Source organism: Sarcophilus harrisii, chromosome 1 (genome assembly GCF_902635505.1).
Source record: "Sarcophilus harrisii chromosome 1, mSarHar1.11, whole genome shotgun sequence".
Lineage (NCBI taxonomy): Eukaryota > Metazoa > Chordata > Mammalia > Dasyuromorphia > Dasyuridae > Sarcophilus > Sarcophilus harrisii.
This window is the reverse complement of record NC_045426.1, coordinates 562316466-562343386: the sequence shown is the minus strand read 5'-3', so window position 1 is coordinate 562343386 and position 26921 is coordinate 562316466. Positions and strand designations below refer to the sequence as shown.

The following is a 26921-nucleotide window of genomic DNA, read 5'->3' as shown; positions in this document are numbered from 1 at the left end:
TCCATTTATTCCAAATTCTCTCAGCCTTATATACCCTAATACCCTTATATGACCAAAGCAACATTGCACATGCGCCAACTATATACTGAGAATGCTGGACCACATAAACAACTTGCTATTATGTGTAGATGACTCTGTCACTTGGTATCACTCTGCTTCAACTACAACACAAGTTGTCACTGCCTCCTGACTTCTCAGGAAGGCCTAGAGCCCATGGGGAGATGAGGAGTCAAATCAGACATTGTCAGCAGGTTCCCTTTTGGCTGAAAAGTCTTATACCTCACCCAGAGCTCCCCCACTATCTGTGACCCTCTACAGTCTTTCACTCTTGAAGAGGACCATGACATCATGGAAGTGATGCCATGACATGCAAGTAAATGAGATTTAAGTGAGGGAGAGCTGTGCAAGGTCACCTGCCTTACTTTCCCCTCCAAAGGTATATGGATCTACTGGCCATATATAAATCAAGACAACTGGAGATAGTTCATCTGGGATATCATCAAAGTACTTGATAAATGATAAAGGATTTCATACTATTCTTGTAGAAAAGATGGAGAGATGTGGACTATATAATAATACAGGTAGTTAAGTTTAGAACCAGCTAATTACTGAACTCTTTAATTGTTTTGTCAGCTTGTTTGGAGGATTTCAATAGACTCCACCAAGGATCCATATTTGATCTTATGCTATTTAATTGCTTCATCGGTAGCTTGGATAAGGTCATAGTAAGTGTGCTCATCAAATTTACAGATGACCCAGCTGGGAGAGCTAGCTAACCCATTAAAGCACAGTTAGATCTAAAAAAGTTTTGACATGGTAAAACATTGAGCAGAATCTAAAAAGATAAATTTGTTAGAGATAAATATGAAGTCTTTTCGTTTGTTCAGAAGATCAAGTTTACAAGAATGAGAGAGGATTCAATGACACTGCCTTCCTTGTTTTTCCACGAACAGAACAATCATTTCTTGCTTTTTGGCATTTTTTTTCCATTTTTCCAATTTTAATTTTTAGTGAATTATTTTTTTAATAACTTTTTATTGACAGAACCCATGCCAGGGTAATTTTTTTACAACATTATCCCTTACACTCACTTCTGTTCCAATTTTTTCCCTCCCTCCCTCCATCCCCTCCCCCAGATGGCAAGCAGTCCTATACATGTTAAATATGTCACAGTATATCCTAGTTACAATACATGTGTGCAGAACCAAACAATTCTCTTGTTGCACAGGGAGAATTGGATTCAGAAGGAAAAAATAACCCGGGAAGAAAAACAAAAATGCAAACAGTTTACATTCATTTCCCAGTGTACTTTCTTTGGGTATAGCTGCTTCTGTCCATCCTTGATCAATTGAAACTGAGTTAGCTGTCTTTGTCGAAGAAATCCACTTCCATCAAAATACATCCTCATAAGTATCGTTGTTGAGGTATATAATGATCTCCTGGTTCTGCTCATTTTACTTAGCATCAGTTCATGTATGTCTCTTTTTGGCATTTTCTCTGGCTGCTCCAGTGTCTGGAATACTCTCCTCTCTGCCTACTGACCTCTCTAATTTATTAAATCTGAACTAAAAGACCTTTTATAAGCCCTCTTAAAAAGTGCCATTCTTCTTTTATTTCCTATTTCTCCTGCATATTTATCCTACATATAACTTGCTTTGCTTATTATATTTGCATTTCTCCTCTATTAGATCATAAACTCCTTGAGGGTAACGACTGTCTTTGACTTTTGTGTGTGTGTCCTCCCTATTTAGCATGAGACCTGGCACATGCTAAGTACCAAATTAACATTGATTTATTATTTATTGACTACACTAGTTTGTATGGGGGGAAAAAAAAGACTGTACCTCCTCATCCTATGGGATTCTTATGCTTGGTTTCCTATAAATCCTTTCTAAAGATAATATATCCAAAACACTCGAGGTCTTCTTCTTGTTCTAGTAGGGGGTTTAAGTGTATTTTATGTGTGAAAGAAACCCTCATTGCGTAATAACTAACTATTCTGATAGTTTTATGTGAGCTGTGGTATATGTTCCCTTTGTAACAACCATCAATGATATTGAGACTCAGAGCTTTGGTATGTTCCTGTATATGATACACTCACTGATCCACCTTAGGTCTTCTCCTTGGTTTAGATTCTCAAAATACATCTGATCTCTGAAGGTGTAAATATGGCCAGAATTCTGAGACTGATTCTCGATTGGTTGCAATGATTCAGAGAACCTTCCATCTCATCTACAATTTTTATTTTATGTTTGCTTTAGGGTAGAGGTGGCCTAGTTTAGCTTGTGATTTTTTTCTGAACTCTTCACATTCTTCCTGATAAAGAGTATTTGGGAAGAATCTATAATTTCTTTTGTCTTCTTTTTTAGAATAGAGGTATTTCAACATTGCATTTATTTGCACAGATAACTGGATGGATCCAGAATCCCTATAATCAAAACCAGTTAGTGCTGAGCATGTGGTCTTTCCAGTATCCTGAAAGATTTGGCAGGAGGAAGTATATGGGATAGGAAGAACTCTGAACTCAAGGTAATTGACCTCTCTGGGATTTTTATTTATCTATAAAATGATGGGATTACACTAGTTGATTTATCAGTTTCCTTTTCATAATAAAAATTTGTCATTTATGAAAGATTACCATAAAATGTTTTGATGAGACTTTTTTAGTGTCACTTAGTATGCACTAAAATTACTTAGGAGCACAAAAGTGCATTGTTATGTTTTTATAGACTATTCAATAAATAATATGGATATTTAAAAGAATTCAGTGGTAATGTCTTATATTTGACATTTTTCCATTTAAAAAAAAATCAGAGGCTTTTTATTTAGTTATTTTAGCAAGGTGAAGTTCTGAAAGTAATTCTATTAAAGACAGATGATTAATTTATGATATATGATGTAGGGCACTGCTTAATAGTGTCAAAAAGATAATTAAATCACCACTTAGTGTGATCATATTATACAAATAGAGCATAATTTTTCATCTCAAAAATCTTAAAAACAAATATTAAAAAGAATTGTTTTGAATGTAACTGAGGAAAAAATATTAAAGAAATTTAAAGAAAATTTTTTTAAAAAATAATGTATGTATCTCATTCTATATGGCTTCTTCATTGATTGCTCTCTAGAATTGTGAATGATCTCGGAATTGATCACAATTCTTAATTTTTCAGAAATGAACCAATCTGTTTCTCCTTAAATTTCTATATTATTATTTGGACTGTTCTTCCTTGGTTTTTGTTGGAATAGTTGTATAAATGATCTAATCTGTACTGCTTCCTCCCATTCTACCATCTTTGCAAATCTTTTTCTCTATTTCTATGACACTGCTCTTTCTTAGCTCTTTTATCTACCTTTCTGACAACTACTTAATATCCTTTAATCATTTTTTATCCCTATTGGTGTTTAGCTCCCTAACTGTAGCGGTTCTTTCCTGGCTCCTCTAGCAACTAGGACTTCCCTCTCTTAGGTTATTTTTCACACTGGATAACAGAGCAATGAATTCCCAAAGGCTTTCTCTATAGGGGGGCTCAGACTTTACAGCTTTATAGATAACCAAGGATTTTCATATCACATATAATAGTAACCTCAGACTCCCCTTTTTAGTATCCTTTTGTGTGTGGTCTTTCTCCCTTAGTTTGTAAGCTCCTTGAGGGCAGAATTTCTTTCTTGTACCCCCAGCACTTAAACACTGTACCTAGCACATAGTAGGCAATTAATATATGCTTATTAAGCTAAATTGAATATATATTTATTTGTATAATATTTTCATTAAAATGTAAATTCCTTCAGGCCCAGGACTATTTTGGTTTTCCTTGTGTCCCCCCCCCCCCCATATTGATTGATTTATCAAAGAAACCAAGGAATCTAAAAAGAAACCCTCAGGCAAGTAAATAGAAGAATAAAGAACTGTTCTAGAACAATGTCATAAAAACCTAGAGAAGAAAAAGTATCTAGGACTGTTGTCAGTAGTGTCATATGCTGTAGAGAATGTAAGAAGAATGAGAAATAAGACAAATATTTTGGCAATTATGAGATAATTGTAAACTTTGGATATTGAGATTTCATTTGAATGATGCAGTTGGAAACCCGATTGAAAGTACTTGTGAACAACAACACAATTCATAAATTATCTATGACAGTTTTTGCTATAGTGATATATGTTGTTTATATCCTATCTACTATTGGAATGAAAACTCCTTGAGTATACAGCACTTGTTTTAAATTAAATGTGTAATTCTCAATAAGTATCCAGTAAAATGCTTTGAACAAGATCATTGTGCAACAAATCTTAATTATTTGATCATTAGAAAATCAGAAACACTTTTTCTATTATCTTCTGAATATTGGATGTACCTATTTTTGTTGAATGTTTTCTGCCCTTCATAGTATATTAAATTGATCTTAATTTTCTTTCTAATTAACAGGTCACTGTCTATAACTTCCTTACTGGTTTCCTTACAGCATGTCTCGATCACGACAACCTCCACTTGTAACAGGAATTTCTCCAAATGAAGGTATCTCATGGACAAAGGTTACAATCAGAGGAGAAAACTTGGGAACTGGACCAACTGACCTCATAGGTAAGTTGGAAAGAGCATTTACCAGAATGTTCTTTTTACTTTTGTAGGGAATAAACTTATGTGTGTTAGGTTGAATAGATGGAAAGAGAAATTTTATTTGAAATCATATCAGAGTTACTTATAGGTAATGATATGGAATAAAAATGAAAAATTATTGTTTACCTAATTCATTATTATTGTCATATGAGTTTATGAAATCATAAAACCTATATGCCATTAGTCATTCATTTGTGTTTATTCTTCCTTCTTATTGTCTTCAAGATTAGTAAAACTTCTATTTCCAGAGCCCCTGTCCTAATTCATACAGTCATTATTTTATCATCAAAATAAAATCTTTGCTTTCCCTGAATTCATTTGCTTCAGATACTTATTAGTTGTATGACTCTGGGTAAGCCACTTACTTGACCACTATTTGCCTCAATTATCCTAAACTATAAAGATGGGGATGATAATATCACTAATCTCATGGTTATTTTTGAGTATGTAATGAAATCTGCTGATCTTAGCTAGGTGGTGCAGTGGTACATACAATATATGTAATGTTTCTTAAGTGATCAAAGTTTTAAGATTAGAATTTTTAGAATTTTAAAGGCCTTTTTTAGGAATAATTTTTTAAGGATAATATCTTTAAAATATTAGGATAATTTTAAAATTATCTCATATATTCTAAAGACCATTTATGTTCGGTTTAACGTCTACTAGCAGACCACTTTATTAATACAGAATCCAAATAAAAAAACCTTTTTATTATGAAATTCTGCTATGACATCTATTATTAAAATAATTTTTTTTTTGTTTTGCTTCAAGCAGATTTTTAAATCTACCAGGTTCTTTGTACCATAAAAACTCATATCAATACTAAATAAAAATTAAAAAATAGGACATTCATTATCAAAAAAAAATGCCTAAACTTTCTTTTAAACTAATATAATTCCCTTTCTGTGTAAATGAAATTTGGTTTTTGAAAACTCCCTAAGGTCATGATTCTAAGCAATATAATACAAAGCTTATTGGCTAGTCCTAAAGAAACCTGATTATATCCCTTTATATTTAATATCATATTCTTTCTTAGCAGTGCTTTGTATTTTTAGTTATAACAAAAGATGATTTGAGTTCCTCTTTTTAGTATTTTAAACCAAATTTGGCATCTGTTGATGTGTGTGTTCTTGATATCTGACCAAAAATACTGGCATCCCCATGCTTGACTTCTGAGCAACACAGGAAAGTTTAATAAGAAGAGAAAAAGTGTGAAGTGTTTAGTTTCCAGGCACACACATTCTGGCCTGTTTTCCCTCATAAATATTTATTAAATTGGTCACACAAATGGAAAATGCAAAGTTAAAAAATAACTGACACTGAATTTGCAGAACATATATTACTTTTGAACCTCCTGGGACATAAGTTACTCATTAGTATCCTTCAATGCCATTTTAGTATATTAGATTAGAATGTCAATTTCTGTGATTTCGGGTAAATTGTTTTCGTTAGTAAACTTAATAAGACTATATGTAGCTCCACTTTGATACATGTCAGAACTTTTTTTTTTTTTTTTTTTAAATTTAATAGCCTTTTATTTACAGGATATATATACATGGGTAACTTTACAGCATTAACAATTGCCAAACCTCTTGTTCCAATTTTTCACCTCTTACCCCCCCACCCCCTCCCCTAGATGGCAGGATGACCATTAGATGTTAAATATATTAAAATATAAATTAGATACACAATAAGTATACATGACCAAAACGTTATTTTGCTGTACAAAAAGAATCAGACTCTGAAATATTGTACAATTAGCTTGTGAAGGAAATCAAAAATGCAGGTGGGCATAAATATAGGGATTGGGAATTCAATGTAATGGTTTTTAGTCATCTCCCAGAGTTCTTTTTCTGGGCATAGCTAGTTCAGTTCATTACGGCTCCATTAGAAATGATTTGGTTGATCTCGTTGCTGAGGATGGCCTGGTCCATCAGAACTGGTCATCATATAGTATTGTTGTTGAAGTATATAATGATCTCCTGGTCCTGCTCATTTCACTCAGCATCAGTTCGTGTAAGTCTCTCCAGGCCTTTCTGAAATCATCCTGTTGGTCATTTCTTACAGAACAGTAATATTCCATAATATTCATATACCACAATTTATTCAGCCATTCTCCAACTGATGGACATCCATTCAGTTTCCAGTTTTTAGCCACTACAAAAAGGGCTGCCACAAACATTCGTGCACATACAGGTCCCTTTCCCTTCTTTATAATCTCTTTGGGATATAATCCCAGTAGTAACACTGCTGGATCAAAGGGTATGCACAGTTTGATAACTTTTTGAGCATAGTTCCAAACTACTCTCCAAAATGGTTGGATTCGTTCACAACTCCACTAACAATGCATCAATGTCCCAGTTTTCCCGCATCCCCTCCAACAATCATCATTATTTTTTCCTGTCATCTTAGCCAATCTGACAGGTGTGTAGTGGTATCTTAGAGTTGTCATGTCAGAACTTATTATGAATTCAGAGTGGTAGCAAATATAGGAAGAATTTCTGATTTATCTGGTGTTAGAGGAACACCTTCTACCAGGATAGTTCACAGTCCATCTTTGATTAGTAAATATAGTCTCTTAAATGACTTGAATAGGGTTACATGGCTAATCAGAGATAAGATTTGAACCATAAGCTTTCTCATTACAAACTGAATTCACTACTATACTATGCTGCTTTTGTCTAGTAGGATTTCATTAGAATTTTCCTTTTGTGTAAATCAGTAGTCAAGTTTGAAACTAAAAATTCCAGTGATATATTCTAAGGAACTCCTAGAAGAATTTTCTCTTTTTTTTTTTTTTTTGTAGGGGGGGAAAGGGTTATTGAATATGGTGACTTTATTGATGATACACAATATAATATTCTGTGCTTCTCCCTGTTATTATAAGGGGTATATTAGGTCAAGGATGTGAATGGGGAATGGAATCCCAATATAGGGTCCTAGGTTAGAGATATGTTAGGGACATGAGCTCCTCAGTGTGGTGGAATCCCTTTTTTGGCTGGAGATAAAGATCCTTTATTTTCTACTTTACCACTTGGAGTCTATATGAATTATGAGGTCTACTACATTTTTACTGTAACCATGCTCATTGTCATATGAGGAAATGAATTTGACAAAATGGCTATTGAGGGCAATACGAGCACCAGCATCCAAAGTAGAAGACTTAAGGGTAGGATGCAGTCTGGTCCTCTTCGTAGTCCTAAATATCCTTCAAGGGTCCCTCTTATGCTTGCTGTATCACTTTCTTGATATCCTCATAATTGGCAGATTTCTCCAGATGGCAGGTCAGATCCATAATAGATATATTGGGGATAGAAACACAGAAGACCGTGACAATGGAATATTCAGCTTAGGTATGACTTTGCCCACAGCCCAAGCAGCACAAGTAGAAGCAGGGATGATTTTTTTTAGGTAACACCACACCTATCATATCACAGCTTTCCAGAAGGACCATTTACTATGTTTTGGGTAGTCGGATGGCATGAACTGTGGTCATGAATTCTTCCACAATGTCAAAGTTGTTATGAATGACCTTGGCCAAGGAGAGACTAAGCAGTTAGTAGTATAAGATGTATTACTGACAATCTTAAGGGAAGTATTGTACTCTTCCTGGCTACTTCTATCACAAACATTCTGCATGAACAAAGGACAGAGATAATTTTCCTTATGATTCTACCCTTCAGATAAGCCGTGGGTTTTGCCATGGTGGTAAAGATATCAGTGCATTCTACAACATACTCAGCTCTAGGATCTCTCCCTTTAATATTGGTGGGATTCTCCTTTTGGAAGATGGTGATGGCTTTTCCATTGAACAACAGCTTTCCATTTTCAGTTTTGATAGTGCCCTTGAGCTTGTCATGAGTGGAATCATATTGGAATACATAGCAATATAGTTGAAGTTAATGAAGTGGTCATTGATGAACACATGTATACTCTGCCTCAGTTGAATGCAGCTCTGGTCACCAAGTGTCTACTATGGCAAAATTCACTGATTCCAGCCTTCACTATCTTGTCTGAGAGACACAGTAGATGCTGGCACCAAGCTTGGGAGAAGAGCGGAGAACTCTCCCTTCATTTATTAAAAAAATGAGTATTTCATCTTAGCTAGAAATGGAAAACAGTTACTTCCTTAAAGGAATTAGTAACCAAAAATAACTAATGCATTCATAAACTCCATTAAGAAAGTCATCATTTTTAGCATTAAAGAAATGAAAATTCTATTGTATACTATTCTAGGTGTTATGATAAGTGTGGATATTTATAAGTTGGAATACAAAGTGGTAATGGGCTTAGAGATAATGCTACAGCCTAAAGAAGAGAAGCCTTTTCAGGGAAGTGAGGAGCATGCTAGCTCTCTTTAAGTGTTTACTTTGATGTCATGTGAAAGAAGGATTGGATGTATTTTGCTTGGGCTATGGAGTCTAACACTTACAGCAATAAATAGAATTGCTGAGAGCCTAATTTCTATTTGATGTAAGGAAAATTTTTCAAACAGATATATCCAAAAGTGAATAAAGAGGGGTGCCTTCGGAGGCAGTGGTTTTCCCCACACTGGAACATTTTAGGCAGATGTTACACAATCACTTGTCAGATATGTTGTAGCTTAAAAGATTTTTATTCAGGTTGAAGTGGTACTATATGACCTCTGAAGGCCCTTCCAACTTTTAGATTCTTTGATTTTCATAATATATTATAAGCATGAAAGAACACTTATTGTAAAAACTACCAACTCTGTGTTTGATTATGTTGCCATTGACCTTTCCCTCTTCTTACCAAAGGACCGTAACTCATATTTTGTGAGAAAATTCAGGTTCTCTTGTGATTATATTCTTCTTTCCAATTCTATACCTCAGAAAAAGATATCTTCAAATAATTTGTAATTCTATCCTCTTTTATTTTAGCCATGGAAAACCTGATAGTTCTTGCCAAGTCCTCTTCTACCTGTGCCTTTGGTTTCAGGTCCCTCTTTATCTGATCATCAGTATGTTTGTATTGACTTCTTCTCTACTACTTAGAAACATGTTCAGATTTTCTTATGTCTTAAAAAGTCTTTACTTCACCCTGTTATCCCTTTAAGCCAGGGGCTCTTAACAAGAGTTTTACAATCTTTGTTTCGGGGAGTATGGAAACTTGAGTGGGAAAAAAATCACATGCTTATTTTCATTAATTTTAAACTAAAATTTAACCTCTTTTTCTTAAATCCTTTAAAAATAATCTGATAAAAAGTCCGCAAGTTTCATATTACTAGAGGGGACCATGATACAAAAAAGGCTAAGAATACCTGCTTTAAACTACTGTACTTTATCGTCCACCCATTTAAGAGCTAAATTCTTAGAAAACACTGTCTATACTACTTGCTTTAATTTATCTTCCTATTCACTTTTCAATCTGTTGTAATCTGGTTTCTTATCCTGTCACTTAAATAGAAACTTTCTATTAATTGTGAAGTCAAAAGGCCTTATTTTTCTTTTTACATCTTTCTTAATTTTCCTTCAGTCAACAATTAGGCTGGAAGAATGAGTAAACAAAATAAAAGTATTGTACTATAAAAGCTATAAAAAAAAGACAGGCTTTGACATAAAAAAGAATGACACTTAAACATCTACAATATAACCTCAAAGTAAAACATAGTTTAGTACAAATTCAGTTAGAATTTCTGGAAGAGATGAAGCAAGAATTAAAAAAGTTAAAAAATATTTTCTATCAATGAAATAAAAGCAAAAAAAAAAAAAAAGTGGAAAGAAATGAAAGCTATGGCAGAAAGAACAGGAAAGAGAATTAACAGCTTAGCACACATGATACGAAATTTTCCTCAAGGAAGAAACTTTGAAAATTTAAAAGCAAATAGAATCCAGTAACTCTATGATAAATAATAATAATAATAAATTAAAGTCAAAAGACTGAAGGAAAAAAAAAAGGAAGTTTAGGATATCTCATAACAGAAAGAACTGGTTTGGAAAAAAGATCTAGGAGAAAAAAATTAAGAATCATTATACTACCTGAATGTTATGAATAAAACACCTATCTCATAGACATTATATTTCAAGAGGATATTAACAAAAACTGCACCAATTCCTTAGAACTAAAAGGCAAAGTGAAAATAGAAAGGATCTACTGATCCTAAGAAACCTCCTAATTAAAACTTCCAGGAACATAACATCAAAATGAGCCTCCAGGTCAAAGAAAAAATACTTCAGACACAAAGAAAGAATTGATATACTATGTAACCACAGTCAGCATCACATATAATTTAGTAGCCACCATTGTAAAGGAGTAAAGAACTTTGGAATATGGTATTCCAGGAGAAAAAGAATATATAGCCTTAGGGCCAAGAGTAACTTGCAAAACAAAGTATAATGCTATACAGGAAAAAATGGATCTTTAATGAAAAAGAAGACTTCCAAGCATTCCTGATTTAAAAAAAAAAAAGTCAGAACTAGGGGCAGCTAGGTGATGCAATGGATAGAGAACCAGCCCTGAAGTCAGGAGGACCCGAATTCAAATCTGATCTTAGACACTTAACACTTCCTAGCTGTATGACCCTGGGCAAGCCACTTAACCCCAATTGTCGCAGCAAAAAAAAAAAAAAAAAAAAGTCCAGAACTATAGAATTTTTGAAGTTCAGACATAGGAGTTAAGATAAACCACAAGCTAAACATGAATGAGCAAACTTAAAAGTCTAAACAAGGATAAACAGCTTATCTTCTAATATGGGAATATGATGCATGCATCCCCTCTATTTTCTATCAGGACATCAGAAGTCAGAGAGAGAATCTTTTTTGAGAGATGGCTTGGCATTTATTGCTGTGACTTGATGACTTTAAAGTAACAATACAAAGAGAGAAGACAAACATACTGGGGGATGGGAGGGAAGAAAGAAATATTAGGGGAAATTGTCTTACATAGAGTGTACAAGGAGAAGTCAGTGTAAACTAGAAGAAGTGGTTAAGTATGACTGACACTTGAATCTTATTCTCTGACATTGAGTAGAAAAATACATTTCACTCAAAAAGGAAATAGGTAGGAAAGGAGAGAAAATAGAAGCAAGAATTAGGGAGGTTAGGTTAAGGGAAAGCTTAATCTTTCTTTCTCTTTTTAAATAAAGCACTTTGTTTTCAAAACATGCATAAATAATTTGATAACATTGACCCTTGTATATATAGCCTTGTGTTTCAGATTTTCCCCTTCCACTCACCCCCTCCCCTACATGGCAAGCAATTCAATATATGTTAAACATGCTAAAATATATGTTAAATCCAATATGCATAAACACATTTATACGATTCTCTTGCTGAACAAGAGAAATCAGATCAAAAAAAGAAAGGAAATAAGAAAACAAAATGCAGGCGAACAACAATAAAAAGAGTGAGAATGTTATATTTTGATCCACGTTCAGTTCCTACAGTCTTCTCTCTGGGTGGAGATGTCTCTCTTTGTCACAAGATCATTGGAACTGGCATTGATCATCTCATTGTTGGAAAGAATCACATTCATCAGAATTGATCATCATATAACATATTTTAAAAAATTTTTTAATTACACCTTTTTATTTACAAGTTATATGCATGGGTAATTTTACGGCCCTGACAATTGCCAAACCTTTTGTTCCAATTTTTCCCCTTCTTCCCCCCAACCCCTCCCCCAGATGGCAGGTAGATCAATACATGTTAAATATATTAAAGTATAAATTAAATACAATATAAGTATACATGTCCAAACAGTTATTTTGCTGTACAAAAAGAATAGGACTTTGAAAATAGTGTACAATTAGCCTGTGAAGGAAATCAAAAATGCAGGTGGACAAAAATATAGGGATTAGGAATTCTATGTAATGGTTCATAGTCATCTCCCAGAATTCTTTTGCTGGGTGTACCTGGTTCAGTTCATTAGTGCTCTATTGGAGCTGATTTGTTTCATCTCTTTGTGGGAGATAGCCACGTCCATCAGAATTGATCATCATATAGTATTGTTGTTGAAGTATATAATGATCTCCTGGTCCTACTCATTTCACTCAGCATCAGTTCATGTAAGTCTCTCCAGGCCTTTCTGAAATCATCCTGCTGGTCATTTCTTACAGAACAATAACATTCCATAATATTCAAATACCACAATTTATTCAGTTATTCTCCAATTGATGGGCATCCACTCAGTTTCCAGTTTCTGGCCACTACAAAGAGGGCTGCCACAAATATTCGTGCACATACAGGTCCCTTTCCCTTCTTTATGATCTCTTTGGGATATAAGCCCAGTAGTAACACTGCTGGATCAAAGGGTATGCACAGTTTGATAACTTTTTGAGCATAGTTCCAAATTACTCTCCAGAATGGTTGGATGTATTCACAATTCCACCAACAATGTATCAATGTCCCAATTTTCCACATCCCCTCCAACATTCCGCATTACCTTTTCCTGTCATTCTAGCCAATCTGACAGGTGTGTAGTATCTTAGAGTTGTCTTAATTTGCATTTCTCTGATTAATAATGACTTGGAAAATCTTTTCATATGGCTAGAAATAGTTTCAATTTCTTCATCTGAGAATTGTCTGTTCATATCCTGTTGGAATCCTAGTGTCAACTCAAGTTGAAACAAGGTGAAAACTGAAGGGAGATGTCAGAATCCTGGTGTTAACTCAGTGGAATTGATATAGTGCTTATTGGTTCTCACCTTAGAGTGAATCCTTACAAGGTGATAAGTTGCTAATACTGATAGACAATAATGCTTGTGTTCACACCTTTAGAGATCTCATATAAGCAAGAAGTATTTAAGTACTCATTGGAGTTCACACATTTGGGAGATTTCAGGGTTTAGTATGAGATATCTGAATTAATACCTCCCTTAATCCCTCCCTTGGAGGGGCGGAGTCAACCTTTGGGAGATCATATATATAGAGAGGCTCTTAGCTTTTACTTTGGAACATTGACTGCGATCGGAGAGGAGCACTCTGGGAGGAAGCCCACAAGCCATCTCTCCGAGGCAAGAGAGATCATTACAACTTTTACCTTGGTGCTGGCTGGAGGCTGAAGAAAGCAGAGGCAAAGGACAAAGCTGCAAGAGCTCTTAGAACCAAGCAGAAAGCTAGGCCTCTAAGAAAAACTAACCAGGCTATTTTGGAGGAAGCAATAAAAGATCTGAACTTTCATCCCCTGGCTGCATTTGGAGTAATTATTGATTTTAACTTAAATGAAGGCTGCCTCCAGAAAACCTCCCCAAGAAACCTCTCTCCCAGAGAGAACGATTATATTTTATTTTAAAGAAAAAGAACATCACAATATCCTTTGACCATTTATCAATTGGAGAATAGCTTGATTTCTTATAAATTAGAGTCAATTCTCTATATATTTTGGAAATGAGGCCTTTATCAGAACCTTTGACTGTAAAAATGTTTTCCCAGTTTATTGCTTCCCTCCTAATCTTGTCTGTATTAGTTTTGTTTGAACAAAAACTTTTCAATTTGATATAATCAAATTTTTCTATTTTGTGATCAATAATGATCTCTAGTTCTTCTTTGGTCATAAATTCCTTCCTCTTCCACAGGTCTGAGAGATAAACTATCCTATGCTATTCCAATTTATTTATAATCTCATTCTTTATGCCTAGGTCATGAACCCATTTTGACCTTCTCTTGGTGTACGGTGTTAAGTGCGGGTCAATGCTTAGTTTGTGCCACATTAATTTACAATTTTCCCAGCAATTTTTGTCAGATAGTGAGTTCTTATTCCAAAAACTGGGGTCTTTGGATTTGTCAAATACTAGATTATTAAAGTTATTGGCTATTTTGTCCTTTGAACCTAACCTATTCCACTGATCAACTAGTCTATTTCTTAGCCAATACCAAAGATCATCATATAATATTGCTGTTGCTGAATATAATGATCTCCTCTGATTCTGCTCATTTCATTTAGCATTAGCTCACGTAAGTCTCTCCAGTCCTCTCTAAAATCATCCTCCTGATCATTTCTTATAGAACAATAATATTCCATAACATTCATGTCCCATAACTTATTTAGCCATTCTCCAACTGATGGGCATCCACTTAGGAGAAAGCTTATCTCACATAAAACAAATTAAGAATATACAAAAAAAAATTTCTAGCTTTTTTTGAGATAACAAAGAAGAGTAATCTGAGAAAGTGATCATTGATTGAGGAATGACTGGCCAATTATGGTATAACAATGTGATACCTGTGTTATAAGAAGTGATGGAGGATTTGATTTCAGAGACCTGGTAAGACTTATATGAATTGATACAGAATGAAGTACCTGTATGAAGTGAACGAACAATTCAGGAGAACAATTTATATGACAACAATATTATAAAGACAAACAATTTGAATGAATTAGAAACCCTGAGCAGCTTACTGACCAACCAGTTTCAGAAGACTGATTGGTAAAAACATTAGTTATTTCCTGATAGAATGATACAATGCTCAGGAGTACATAGTGAAACGTGTGTGTGTTCATACCTGTGGGTATATATATGTATTTCAAGAGAGTGTGAGAATGTATGTTTTTTTGCAATTGTGGTTAATGATTATTCTCTTTCATGTACATTTACAATCAGGCAAGCGGTCCTTTCTATAGAAACTCATACAGGATTCTCCAAACTCATTTCTGGGCCTTTTTATTGGCCATGTCCTTTGCTTGGAATGCACTCTTTCCTCACCTCTACTTTTTAGATTCCTTAGTTTCTTTCAAAGTTCAGCTCAGATACTACCTGAAGATTTTTTATCACCCAATGCTTGGGTCTCCCATTATATGCTTATTGTCTTCTCATTGTGCTCACATAAGCAACAATGTTTCACTTCTGTCTTTACATTCATAGTACTTGACACTTAGAAATCTCTTTTTGATTGATTAATTGATGGATGGGTAGTGCCAGCAGAAAACACAGCTGAATAATGAAGGACTTGTTATTTGTTTTTACTTCACTGATTCCTTTGATCTTTCAGGTTTGACAATTTGTGGACACAATTGCCTCCTTACTGCAGAATGGATGTCTGCCAGTAAAATAGTATGTCGAGTGGGACAGGCCAAAAATGACAAGGGTGACATCATTGTCACTACAAAATCGGGAGGTAAAGGAACCTCTACAGTATCTTTCAAGCTTCTCAAGCCAGAAAAGATTGGTATGATTTTTATCCTTCTATCTAATAGGGGAAACAAAATTTTTAAAAAAGTTTTAGGAAATATTTATTAGTTTCGATTATATTTTCTCTCAAATTTAATTCAGATTCCAGTAATTAATATTTTATGTTATGCTAATCTGCATTTTTTGTAAGAAAAGAGTTTGAACCAAATAAGATAGTATGAAAAAGTCACACAAATATTACTAATTAAACTGGGTATCAATTCTTTGTTCCTCTCTCTAGAAAAGGATTGTAGGATGATGGACTTAGCTCCTCTAGCTAAACTTCTCTTTTAATAAAAGATGAAGAAATTAAGGTTCAGTGGTGTAAAGTGATTAACCCATAGTTGGACAGATGGCAGGACCAAGATTTTGAAGCTTGACAGTTATAGGCAGTTTGAGTTAGTTTTATACTTGTGTTTTTGTTTTTGTTTTTTTAGAACCAAAATCTTTTGACAAAATGGTTCATTTAGACTTTTTGTTCAACACTTCTAGGTGCCAATTTGGTAAAATGAATTGTATGTTTGTTTTTATTCCTTTTTCCAAAAAATATAAAGGAAATTTCATATAAAATTCAAAAATATGCAAATTATCTGGCTCTCCGTTTTCCTTTCCTACTTCCTTCCATTCCTCCTTTTCTTTTTTGTTTCTTTTTTAACTAAAAAAATTACAAAAGCAGAAACGTCTTGTGGTAACTCTGGAGACATTGTTACAGACCCTAAATTAATTTTCTTCATACTTAGAGATAGGTTTAGTGATGCATAAAGTACTTAAATATGACATAATCCAGAGATTTCTTATTTTGTCATCATCTATTTGTAACCTTATCATCTTTTATTTCAAAACACTGAATAACTCAACAAGTAACCCAAATATACAGGGAAGGACATTATTTTACAGTGAAATATGACTCAATCAAAGAGGTTTTATTGGATCAAAATTTAAACTCATTTAAGATAACAAAAGTTATTTTAAAGTTTTTTTTTTTAAGGAGGTTTTACTTTTGACTTTTTTTAAAGGAATAACTCAGTTCGTTCAAAGTGGCTCACTTATTTTAAAAACTTTGAAATTAATTTCTTTTTTTTAATTGAATTCAATTTAATGAATGTTACTTTCACCTTTACTTCATTCAGTTCCAGGGGAGTCTCAAAACTGACTTTGGTAATAAACTAAACTTTGTGGCCCTTTACTTCTTTCATGTGATCCAGAGAAACATTGCATCTCCTCAAAGAAGAGAAAGATGTTTCTGGTGTCATCTACACCTGTCCTTTAAAAAAGTAGAATACTTGAGTATTACAGCTATGTTGGCAGCACTGATGATAGTAATGTACAGATGAAGAATAGCAGAGTCATGTTGTTTTGTAAGCTCTTAGTAATTGTAGCTTAGTGGCTTTACAATAAGTTATAAAGTGTGACTATTTCTTTTTGTGTGATATTTGGCAAGTCACTTAATGTCTATGGATTTTAGTTTCCAGGTCTATAAATTATAGATAAAGAACTTGGCTCACTCTTAGTTCTAAATGTATTATCATTTGCTTGTTAATTTGCTACATAATTTATGGGGGGAAATAAGTTTGTATGAAACAAGAGTAGAAGAAATGTAGTTCACTTTATCAAAAGATATATGCATCTTTATTTTTTATTCTTTGAAAAAAATGTACTTGTTTGCTTGTAACATGGTTTAGAAATTCAGAAAAATGAAAGCTTATAAACTTTGTATATTATGGATCACTAACTAGCACCATAAAGTCAAAACGTATTGGATTAAGCTTTCTTAGATATTAAGTTAAATTAATGTCCTTGAATCTTTCTCAGCAAATTTTTCCCAAGGTAGAAAAAATCCATAATATTCAGTTAGCACAATAAGATTGTCTCATGTCACCATGTTTCATTTTACCTATTGACCTTCTAAACTCTTCTATCTGTTCTATTATATTTGATTCTGCAGAACTATTTATATTTTGTGTGAAGTCTAGTGAATAAAAGTCTTTCTTTTTGTAAAGTATATTGCTTTTAAGATAACTTTAATTTGTCTTGTCTAAAAAGTGTTCAGAGAAGAAATGAATTTTAAGGTGTTAACTTTGCTATTGATAGCTTTTAGGCTGACTTAATTAGATTATTAGTCCTAATTGTATTTTCTTAAACTTCCTTGATATGATTTCGGTTATACATCTTACATGTGAGCTTTTAAAAAATTAGAATAGCAAAAGCTAGAAAGTCTTTTGATAGCCTTTTTTAAGGACATGTACTTTGTTTTCTCTAGGTATCTTGGATCAGTCAGCTGTCTGGGTTGATGAAATGAATTATTATGATATGCGCACTGACAGAAATAAAGGAATTCCTCCATTGTCCTTACGTCCTGCTAATCCTCTTGGCATTGAGATTGAAAAGTGAGTTCATTCACTCACTTACATTTCTCACATTCACTCATTTGTTTCTTTTAAAATGAATTATACTTAATGTAAGGAAAGAGAAACAAACACCAAAAAATCCCAAAATACAGTTTGTTAAATTGTGTTTCTTTCTAGTAAAAGCTAAATACTATTCATTAAACCTAATGATTTTTTTTCCTTATAAACATCCTGATGAATTAAAATTTCAGGCAAAGACAAACTGCCTTCTTATTAGCTTTTTAAAGTTTATGTTTTGAAAACTAAGTGACCTGAAAGTTTAATACCTACCATTTTAGATGTAAAAATGCTTTAATTTTATTCACTGCTAAAGTTAAACTTAAATATTTAATGAAAGATTTATAATACACATTCAGTGCTTTTTGCTTATTTGATTTTCTAACAGAAACATTATAAAACCATATGGTCAGAATGAGTCTTTAAAGGTCATCTTATCCACTGTTCTGCCTCTAAGCAAAGACATACTCTAACTACCCCTCCTAATTTTTAATGTCTTAAACTATTCCATTTTTGGAAGGCCATTTCACCTACCTTTTATTTTCCATTTCACAATTTAGCAGCTTATATTGTCACTATAATCATCTTTTAAATTTAAAACCAATTCCTCCAATGTAGGAACAGCATCTATTTTTTACTGTTAAACACCCAACTTCCTTTCCCCATTCTAATATAGTGTTTATACTAGGTGAATGCTTAACATATACGTGACCATCAGTTTTTTGGTAATCTATGTACTCTTCAATGTGGGGTACCACCTCCAGTATACATATTATTGCTTAGTCATACCTACTTGTCTTTATTATTCTGTAAATCCTACATAGGTGTTCTGTACTTCATTATATTGATCCTTATTTTAATTTTATTTGCTTTAATAATTATAATTAATAATTTAAATATTTCAATTTTATTTCATCTATTTCATCATGGATTAACCTGGGTTTCACTGTGGTTTAAAGAAGCCTTAAAAAAGTTATTTTATTTACAGATGTATGAATTGAATCTTAGAGCTGGAAGGAATTTCAGTTCCTCTAATCTAACTCTATTATTCCAAAAGCAAATTTCCCTAAGGTTACAATAAGTGGTGGAACTATGGCCAGAACTCAGGTCTCCTACCTCTAACTCACTATTTTGCCCTTTCTGCCACTGTGATATTGAGTAATCTCTTTGAAGAATATCCTTTTAGGAGTGATTTTGAGAACTTAAAGCTAGAAAGAGTCTTGAAGAAAGCAATTATAATTATAAAATTATATTTATATTATATTATTACAATTATAAGTATACAATTTATTATTATAAATTATTATTTTTACAATTACAAATTCAGAAAAATGAGGCCCCATGTAAAAAATTAACCATAGTGGCCCATACTATGTAGATATCCAGCAAATGTTACTTGATAGTGACTTGGATTATTCATCCTGCATCAGTTAGTTAACTATAGAAAATACTGCTTTGCAAAATGGCATCATTCTTTTCAAAGTTTTCCTAGGGAGTGCAGCTTACCAACCAACAAAGCTCCATAGATATCTTTTGATGGGAATTTTTGTAATAAAGGAGTAAGTTTAAGTTAAAGAACATTGACTTTTTTAGGCACATTGAATTAATTTTTCAATCTTTGGAATTTGGTTTGGCAGTCTTCATAAATGTGGAATACAGTTCTCTTTAGCTTGGTGATTTTCTTTCTTTCTTACATCTTACTAGACTCCCAACTTCACTTCAGCTTCTTACCCTTTTTATTGTTCTTGTTATTTCCAGGGAATCCCATTTATTTCTAGTGTCATACTGGGATATTTCTTTGGCCTATCCCCATCAGTAGTTCCTTGCAGTGAGTCCTAGTAAGAATCATTGATGGATAAAGAACCTCTCGATTAGGGACAACCAATGATTGGTGGCAAATAAAGGTCTCTACTTCTTTTTTCTTTATCCTCTTGCTCTCCTTTTTTTGTCATTCTTATGTATGCACTATTCTTGCTCTGCTGTCTAGGAAAAATTTATTAATTAAAATCACATATTAAAATCTAAGGAATTATATATTTATTGAAAAGGAAACTTAATGGGGAGAGAATTAACAAATGCTATCTCTTAGCTTTAAAGTTGTCACAAATGTGGGTAATAGGGTAATATCAGTAAAAGGCCAAAGATGTCTTCTTGGAACCATTTAAGGGAGAAAACTGGGTGAGAGAATGAAGAAAAAGAGATCAAAAATAAAAATGAGGAGAGGGAGTGAGTATACAGAAGCTGAAGAAGTTTAATGTCTTCTTGCCAAAAGCAATTTCTTTTCAATTTCCTACTTTTAAAAGTAGGAAAGTACATCTAAGAAATCTCTAGATTTTGATTGTCTAACTTGTCTAAAATAGGAGAATTTTATTTTAAAGAAATAAAAAATGATTGAGGCAATGTTAAAATAATGACCTATGGTTTTATTTCACTGAGTTCACTTAATAAAATGAAAAGTTTTAATCTTATTGGATAATTGATGGATATATTCAGATTTGATTTCCAGAGACCTTCATTTTATTCTTTCAAAGACCTTGAAGTTTTCTTAGTAAAATCTTACTTGTAATTGCTTTTAAGTTGAAAGAATAGGATAATTTATTTTTATTTTCCCATACATCATCATTTGAAGAATAGCTGAGTTTTAATCATATTTGCTTGGAAAAACCTATCAGTTTGGAGAATTATAGTTTAAGCAAAGTGAGTATTTGTAATAAAGTGCTTAATAGGCTTAGGATAAATTGCCAGATTAAAGTGGTGGGACCAACTCTGGAAAGCAGATGAATCAGTCCCCAATAATTGCAATGTTAATATTTATGGAAATGTTCTACAGATAACAGTCAAAAGTACAATGTGGAACAATGAAGTGTCACACAATTTTGTGGCCAGTCTACCTGAAAATGAAAAAGAAAGTGAGAGTTGCAGACTACAGTTTTCTTGTTGCCTTTTAGTATGAGTCAGAGTTTAATAAATATTTTATTGGTGTACCCAGCATGCATACTGTCGTCTTTCAACCCACAAGTTTAACAACTGGTATTTATTCGCCTTCTTTCACTGTTAAGTCCTTCATATTCCTAAAACTTTAACTGCTGTTTTTGCACACATGGTGCCTTGATACTTATAAAAATGTTACTAATTGTTCAGAAAAAATAACTTAACTTTGAACAGAGACTACAATTTGCTTGTAAAAAGTCTATTTCTGATTTATTATGCTGATTGTCACAAAAAATATATCTGCGTGTGTGTTGCTTATATTGTGATGGTGACAAATGTCTTAATCTGAAGAAGACAAAAAAAGATTCAAATTAAGTTAAATTTATAATTGCCTTCAGAATCTTTGAAGATATTGTATAATATAAATATTATATAAAAAATTTATCATTTAAATTTTGTGACTTTATCATCTGGGAGTGTTAATCTCCACTATTACACTTTTTCAAGTGTTTCTGAACCAGAACTGGTTTTGTTTTTTTCCCCTTAAAAATGGTACATTTGTTGTTTTGTAGAAATTCAGTCAGGCTTCCTGTTTAAAAACAGAGGGTAAACAAGCATTTGGTGAAGGAAAAGCAACCACATAAACATTATTAATATGATGTGGAGAATTTAAATGCCCAGACTAAAAACAATTTTGAGAAATTTTACAGAATTGTGATTTATAGGATTGGTTGTACTGTAATTCCTAGATCTTTAAAACAGTCTGGGTAAGGAATGAAATTAAAAAATTTGAATTCACAAAAGTGAAAAAAAATTTTGTCAAAGCTTGAGAATGATTTAACATTTTAGAATATACACACATCCATATGTACATCCACACATGCAAAACAGTCTACACAAATAAGTGTTTACTGTGCATTTTATTTTAACATCTGCCAAATTATGAATATGTGTTGTCCACAATATGGCCTCATCTTAATGCTTTGTGATTAGAATTGTGTTCACAGTGTTTTGCCGTTTTGTGTGGTGCTAAGGCAATCACCATATATCAGTCTCTAATGGGGCAGTAAATGCTGCCATGTTAGGTGCATTCCTCTTCTCAGCACAGATGCTTGGATCTTATCATGAGCAAATTCTAAAAGTATTTAAAAAATTGAAGTCTGAGGTTATACTGCCACCTAATGGAATAAATATTATATTGCGGGGAGAGCAAATAGAAAGGTATGAAGTTGACAGAAAGGAAAGGAAGGAGGAATACGTTGGAGTTGAAAAATTAGTTTCTTGGATTATTTCATAAAGATTTTTTTGCAAAAATTTAATGAATGTATTGGTCTGTTTGACCAATTAATTCAAAATTATAGGAGCAGTTCTAGAAAAAGTAGAGAAGCTAAATCAAAAATTATCAAATACTGTAACATCTATTTTTACCAAACTTTTAAACCCTTATTCAGAAGGTTCAGATTCAGAAATCTAGATATTATCATTCATACTTTTTTAATATCTGTCCCCATGGTTTCCATTATTTTTACATATGAGGTCTCTTTATTAATATTAGGAAGTTTCATGGATCCCACAAAAGAGCAATTGTACTCTAAGGAGCAGTTGGTTAAGAAATATATAATGACAATGCTTAGCAGATTCTTTACAGTAACTCCATAGCTCTCTAGTGTTACAGTCTTCAGTTGATGATTCATTAATTTATCATATTATCATGTCAAATTAGGAACATTGTCCAAGTACATTTTTTTCTGCCCTCTAGTGAAAACATCTTGTAGTCATTCTATTTTATTATCTTGCATATCATCCAACTAAAAAACTTATTTCCCCTAAACTCACTACAAGTACTTTCCTGTCACCATATTTATCAATCCCTGAAGGTTAATCCTGAACCAGAAAAGGTCTCCCTAGCTACCACTCCCCTTATGCCAGTTGTCTCTTCTGTTGGGATGTAAATTTCTTGAGGGCAGAGACTATCTTTGATTTTCATACATATCATTAGCACAGTATTTGGCATTATTAAGTCACTTTTAATTCATTCATTCAATTCTATATTCTTTCTAGGCCTTCACTTATTCTTTTCTTTCTTTTTTAAAAATCAGATAGTTCCTATTATCAATGTTAATAATCCCTTTTCTTTCTTGATACTGTTCCCTCAAATTCATTATTTTATCAATCATCCCATTCCTTTTATCCATTTCTATTTGTTCCTTCCCCTTTGCCCAAAGATTATTTTCCGGTCTTTCTTATCAGTAAGGCAAGAAAAAAAAAAGGAAGGGGGTGAGGGGGAGGCCAGAGATTGAGGGAACATTCAGATGGACTAACAGACTTCAACCAGGCTCATCCAACTTCCTTGTTTTTAATACTTTATCAAACTAACATCTTAGTTCTTTCCTGTCCTCTAGATCACAGGGAAAGGGAAAAAGGCAGGCAAAAATTAGTGGTCTAGTTTAGCTAAAATGTATATCATATGAAGAAGAGTAATATGGTTTTCTCTGGTGAATGTTAAAGAAAACAATATGCATTTTATTATTTAAGTGGCAGCCAATGAATGTTAAGCTGAGAAGTGCAATAGAATTGTATATTAGGTTGATTAAATCATCTGCCAAGGAACGAATTGGTGAAGGGAAAGACTAAAAACCAATACCAGGCAACAAGTTATGTAAACTTGAACTAATAGGACAATGGAAATAGAAAGGAAGGGGACAGACCTAATAACTTTACTACTATTTACATGTTGTTATATTTCTTTAGACTGGAAAAATATTGGATTTCTATTTAAGGTTGCCTTCTGATTTATTGTGTGATTATAGGTAACTCATTTAATGATATTTTTATTTCACCATCTTTTAAAATAATGTTGATAACATCTGCTTTTTCCTGCCTAAAAAGAACATTGTGAAGTGAAGGCAACATTTATAGAAGAAAAACTTAGAATTTTAGATAGAAAAATATAATAGTTCTGTCTTCTTTATACTAAATTGTTTTCTATTTCAAAGCTTTCTGAACCCTCTGCTTTGTTATGGAGGGAAGGAAGGGAGATGTGTCCTCTCTTTTGCTAGTTGTCACTTCTCAGTGCTAGCAGTTAGCCTACTTATAGTAGCCCACTTCTTTCATTTGCTATTTCTAATCTGTTGTGACTTTGAGAACCAGACAGCTTTGTGATGAAAGAAAGAAAAATTAGGTTCTCAGTAGGTACATGGGTTTTCTCCTTATCAGTGAAATTAGCATGGACTTAAAAAAAAAATTCAATTTGGGCTGCTCAGAGTCCTTTTTTGTTTATTTATTTCCTTCATGGCTTTAGATCTCCATTTCCTTCATGGCTTTCATGGCTTTTAGATATCCATTTAAGTGAGATTGTTGGATAACAAAATTCTGTTTTAATGAGGTATTGTGATAACAGGTGGATTGGTAACATCTGATGACAGTTATAAAGGAGTTAGGTCTGAATGGAACTAGGTAAAGATTTCTTAAAAAGTTTATAAGATGTAGTGGGGTCAGACCTTTGGCCTAAATGTCAGGAAGTCAGTCATCCCTATTCTCAGAGGTGTGTAAGACAAAAAAGGTCTAAGCTTCAGAAAGTCAAGTGACCCACAGGAAGTAGACAGTGTAGCTAACCATTGGTCAATGGTTACTTCCTTTTCAGTCATCCAATAAATTTAAAAAGTCAACAGGAAGAGGGGTTGTGACCTCATTCTTTTTGCTACTTAAGACATTCTCTGTTTTCAGCCTGGGCCACATACATGCTGGGCTGCTCAGTTGGTGTGCTTGAACCTCTCTATGCAAAGACCGAATAAATTCTCTGTTTGTATCTGAAGATGCCTTCAAGTAGTCAATTTGGGTAAGGGGTGGGGGAACTAGCACCCCATCTCATACAAGTCTAAGATGCTTTCTGATCTATTCTCTGTTAATTTAAAAATTATATAATATTTTCTAGCATCAGTTATGTTTCAAATATTCAAAAGATCAAAATTGATGCAATTTGTCTCATCACAAGAAATAGGGATTGACTAAGTTTGACATAGGTCAAATCTAATCTTGTTTTAATCCTAGCTTTTCTATCCTATTACTTCCCTGTTCAAACCTATAGAAGTGGCATACAAATAAATGAAAGGAAAAACAAAAATAAAGTATTAGAACCACCTGAAAGAACTAGAGGGAAAATAATTTTTGAAAGGGAAAACTCCTTCTCCCAAATATTTTGTTGATAAGCCAACAAGTTTGTGAAGAGAATATATTTCTAAGTCATGAAACCTTGTTTAAGAAAATCTAGGGATCAGTGCTTTGATAATGGTATAACAAAATGAAAGAAGAGTAAATAACCACCAAAAATGTTTTGAAGGATTTACTAATAAGATTCAGCTCATACCTATTGCTGGTTGGGTAGAAAATCAGATGTGACTTGGTTTTCTGGAACAAAGTTTATGGATTGGAGTTATCTATTCCAGAAAAATGGAGACTAGTTAGGAAAGTCAAATACAGATGAGTTTCTACCTAGGGTAGGAGACAGAAGAAGAAAGCCTTGAAGAAAAAAGGTATTCAAGCTTTAGAGAAAGGGGAAAGGAATAAATTCATCTAAGGAAGAAAAATTTAGTACTCAAAACTTTACAAAAGTGAATATTGTATCTTCCTCTTGTCCTTCCCTGCCCACTCCCCAAGACAACAAATAATCTGATATAGGTTACAGTCCTATTAGTCATGGTGTGAAAGAAGAATAAGTACAAAAAAAAAAAAAAAAAAGAGAGAGAAAGGGAAAAAACAAAAAGTAATTTTTAAAAAGGTAAAAATAGCATGTATCTGCATTCAGACTCAATAGTTTTTCTCTGCATGTGGATAGCTTTTTCCATCATGAACTTTTTGGAATTATCTTGGATTGCAGTGCCTGATATACAGCATGCTTTTCCACTTTTAACACTTAATTGATCATATTACTCAATATTAAGAATATTGGTAAGAGATGATGTATTCATAGCCTGTTATAACAGATAAATTTCTTTAAATTGTTATTTTACATAAATAGGTATTCTATTAATTATTCTATAATTAGATATTTTAAATAGAGATCCATATAATTCTCTCTTATTTCCTGAGACAGAGTGGCAGGCAGAGTGATTAGAGCTGGCCTTGCAGCTGAGAAAGCCTGTATTGAAGCTCTACCTTTGATGATACTCTGTGATATTGGGAAAACTCATGAATCCAACAAGCTTTATGAGATGATAACTTTCAGAGAAGATGCTAACCTGCATTGTTAGTGGGAAATTTTCTTCATATGAGATTTCCATTCATCTGTGAAAGACAGGTCCATTCCTTTCCTTAAAATAATTTTAAAATAAGCTTTGTTTTTTACAAAAATTTTTAATAAAAATTTGAGGTTTTCACATTATGGTTGTTATTTATACTAATGGAAAGTTTTTTCAGATTTTGATAGTTAAAAATCAAAGCTAAATTCAATCAGAATGAATTTTTTTACTTTCTTTATTCTAAAAGCATATGAGTAAGAGGTAGATCTGAACTGTGAATTTATTTCTCTCCCCTACTATCTTTCAAATCTCATCAGGACTCTTTAGTATACATATCATTCTCATGATTTCTGTTATATAGTTATCACAGACTTGACTCTGTTATTTTATCAGCCTATTGAGTTTCCAGGTCAGGAAACTCTTTCAATCAGTATATGTTGGCATCATCTTTGTTACTTAAAGTCTTGTTATCTAGAGCACTGAGAAATTAAGCTTGTAACCCACGGTCATACAGCCAGGATGGCTCATATCTTCCTCACACTGAATTAGCTTTCTATCCACTATGCGTTGCTGCTTTTCATACTTGTCAAAATCTGTTTGA

General features: G+C 33.1%; 1 protein-coding gene across 4 annotated transcripts in view; it reads left to right on the top strand.

Annotated features, from left to right (window-relative positions):
• The window catches only part of EXOC2 (exocyst complex component 2), a 200436-nt gene that overhangs the window by 14332 nt on the left and 159183 nt on the right, over positions 1 to 26921 (top strand). The window contains exons 2-5 of one of the 4 annotated variants that reach the window (XM_012541697.3): positions 2406 to 2529; positions 4465 to 4583; positions 15569 to 15745; positions 18008 to 18134. In XM_012541697.3, coding sequence (XP_012397151.1) covers positions 4466 to 4583; positions 15569 to 15745; positions 18008 to 18134 — 422 coding nt within the window. In that variant the 5' untranslated portion in view covers positions 2406 to 2529; position 4465. Of the gene's footprint in view, positions 1 to 1882; positions 2530 to 4427; positions 4584 to 15568; positions 15746 to 18007; positions 18135 to 26921 lie in introns of those variants that run through there. The other 3 variants (XM_023496373.2, XM_031946943.1, XM_031946942.1) reach the window with 3 other exon arrangements.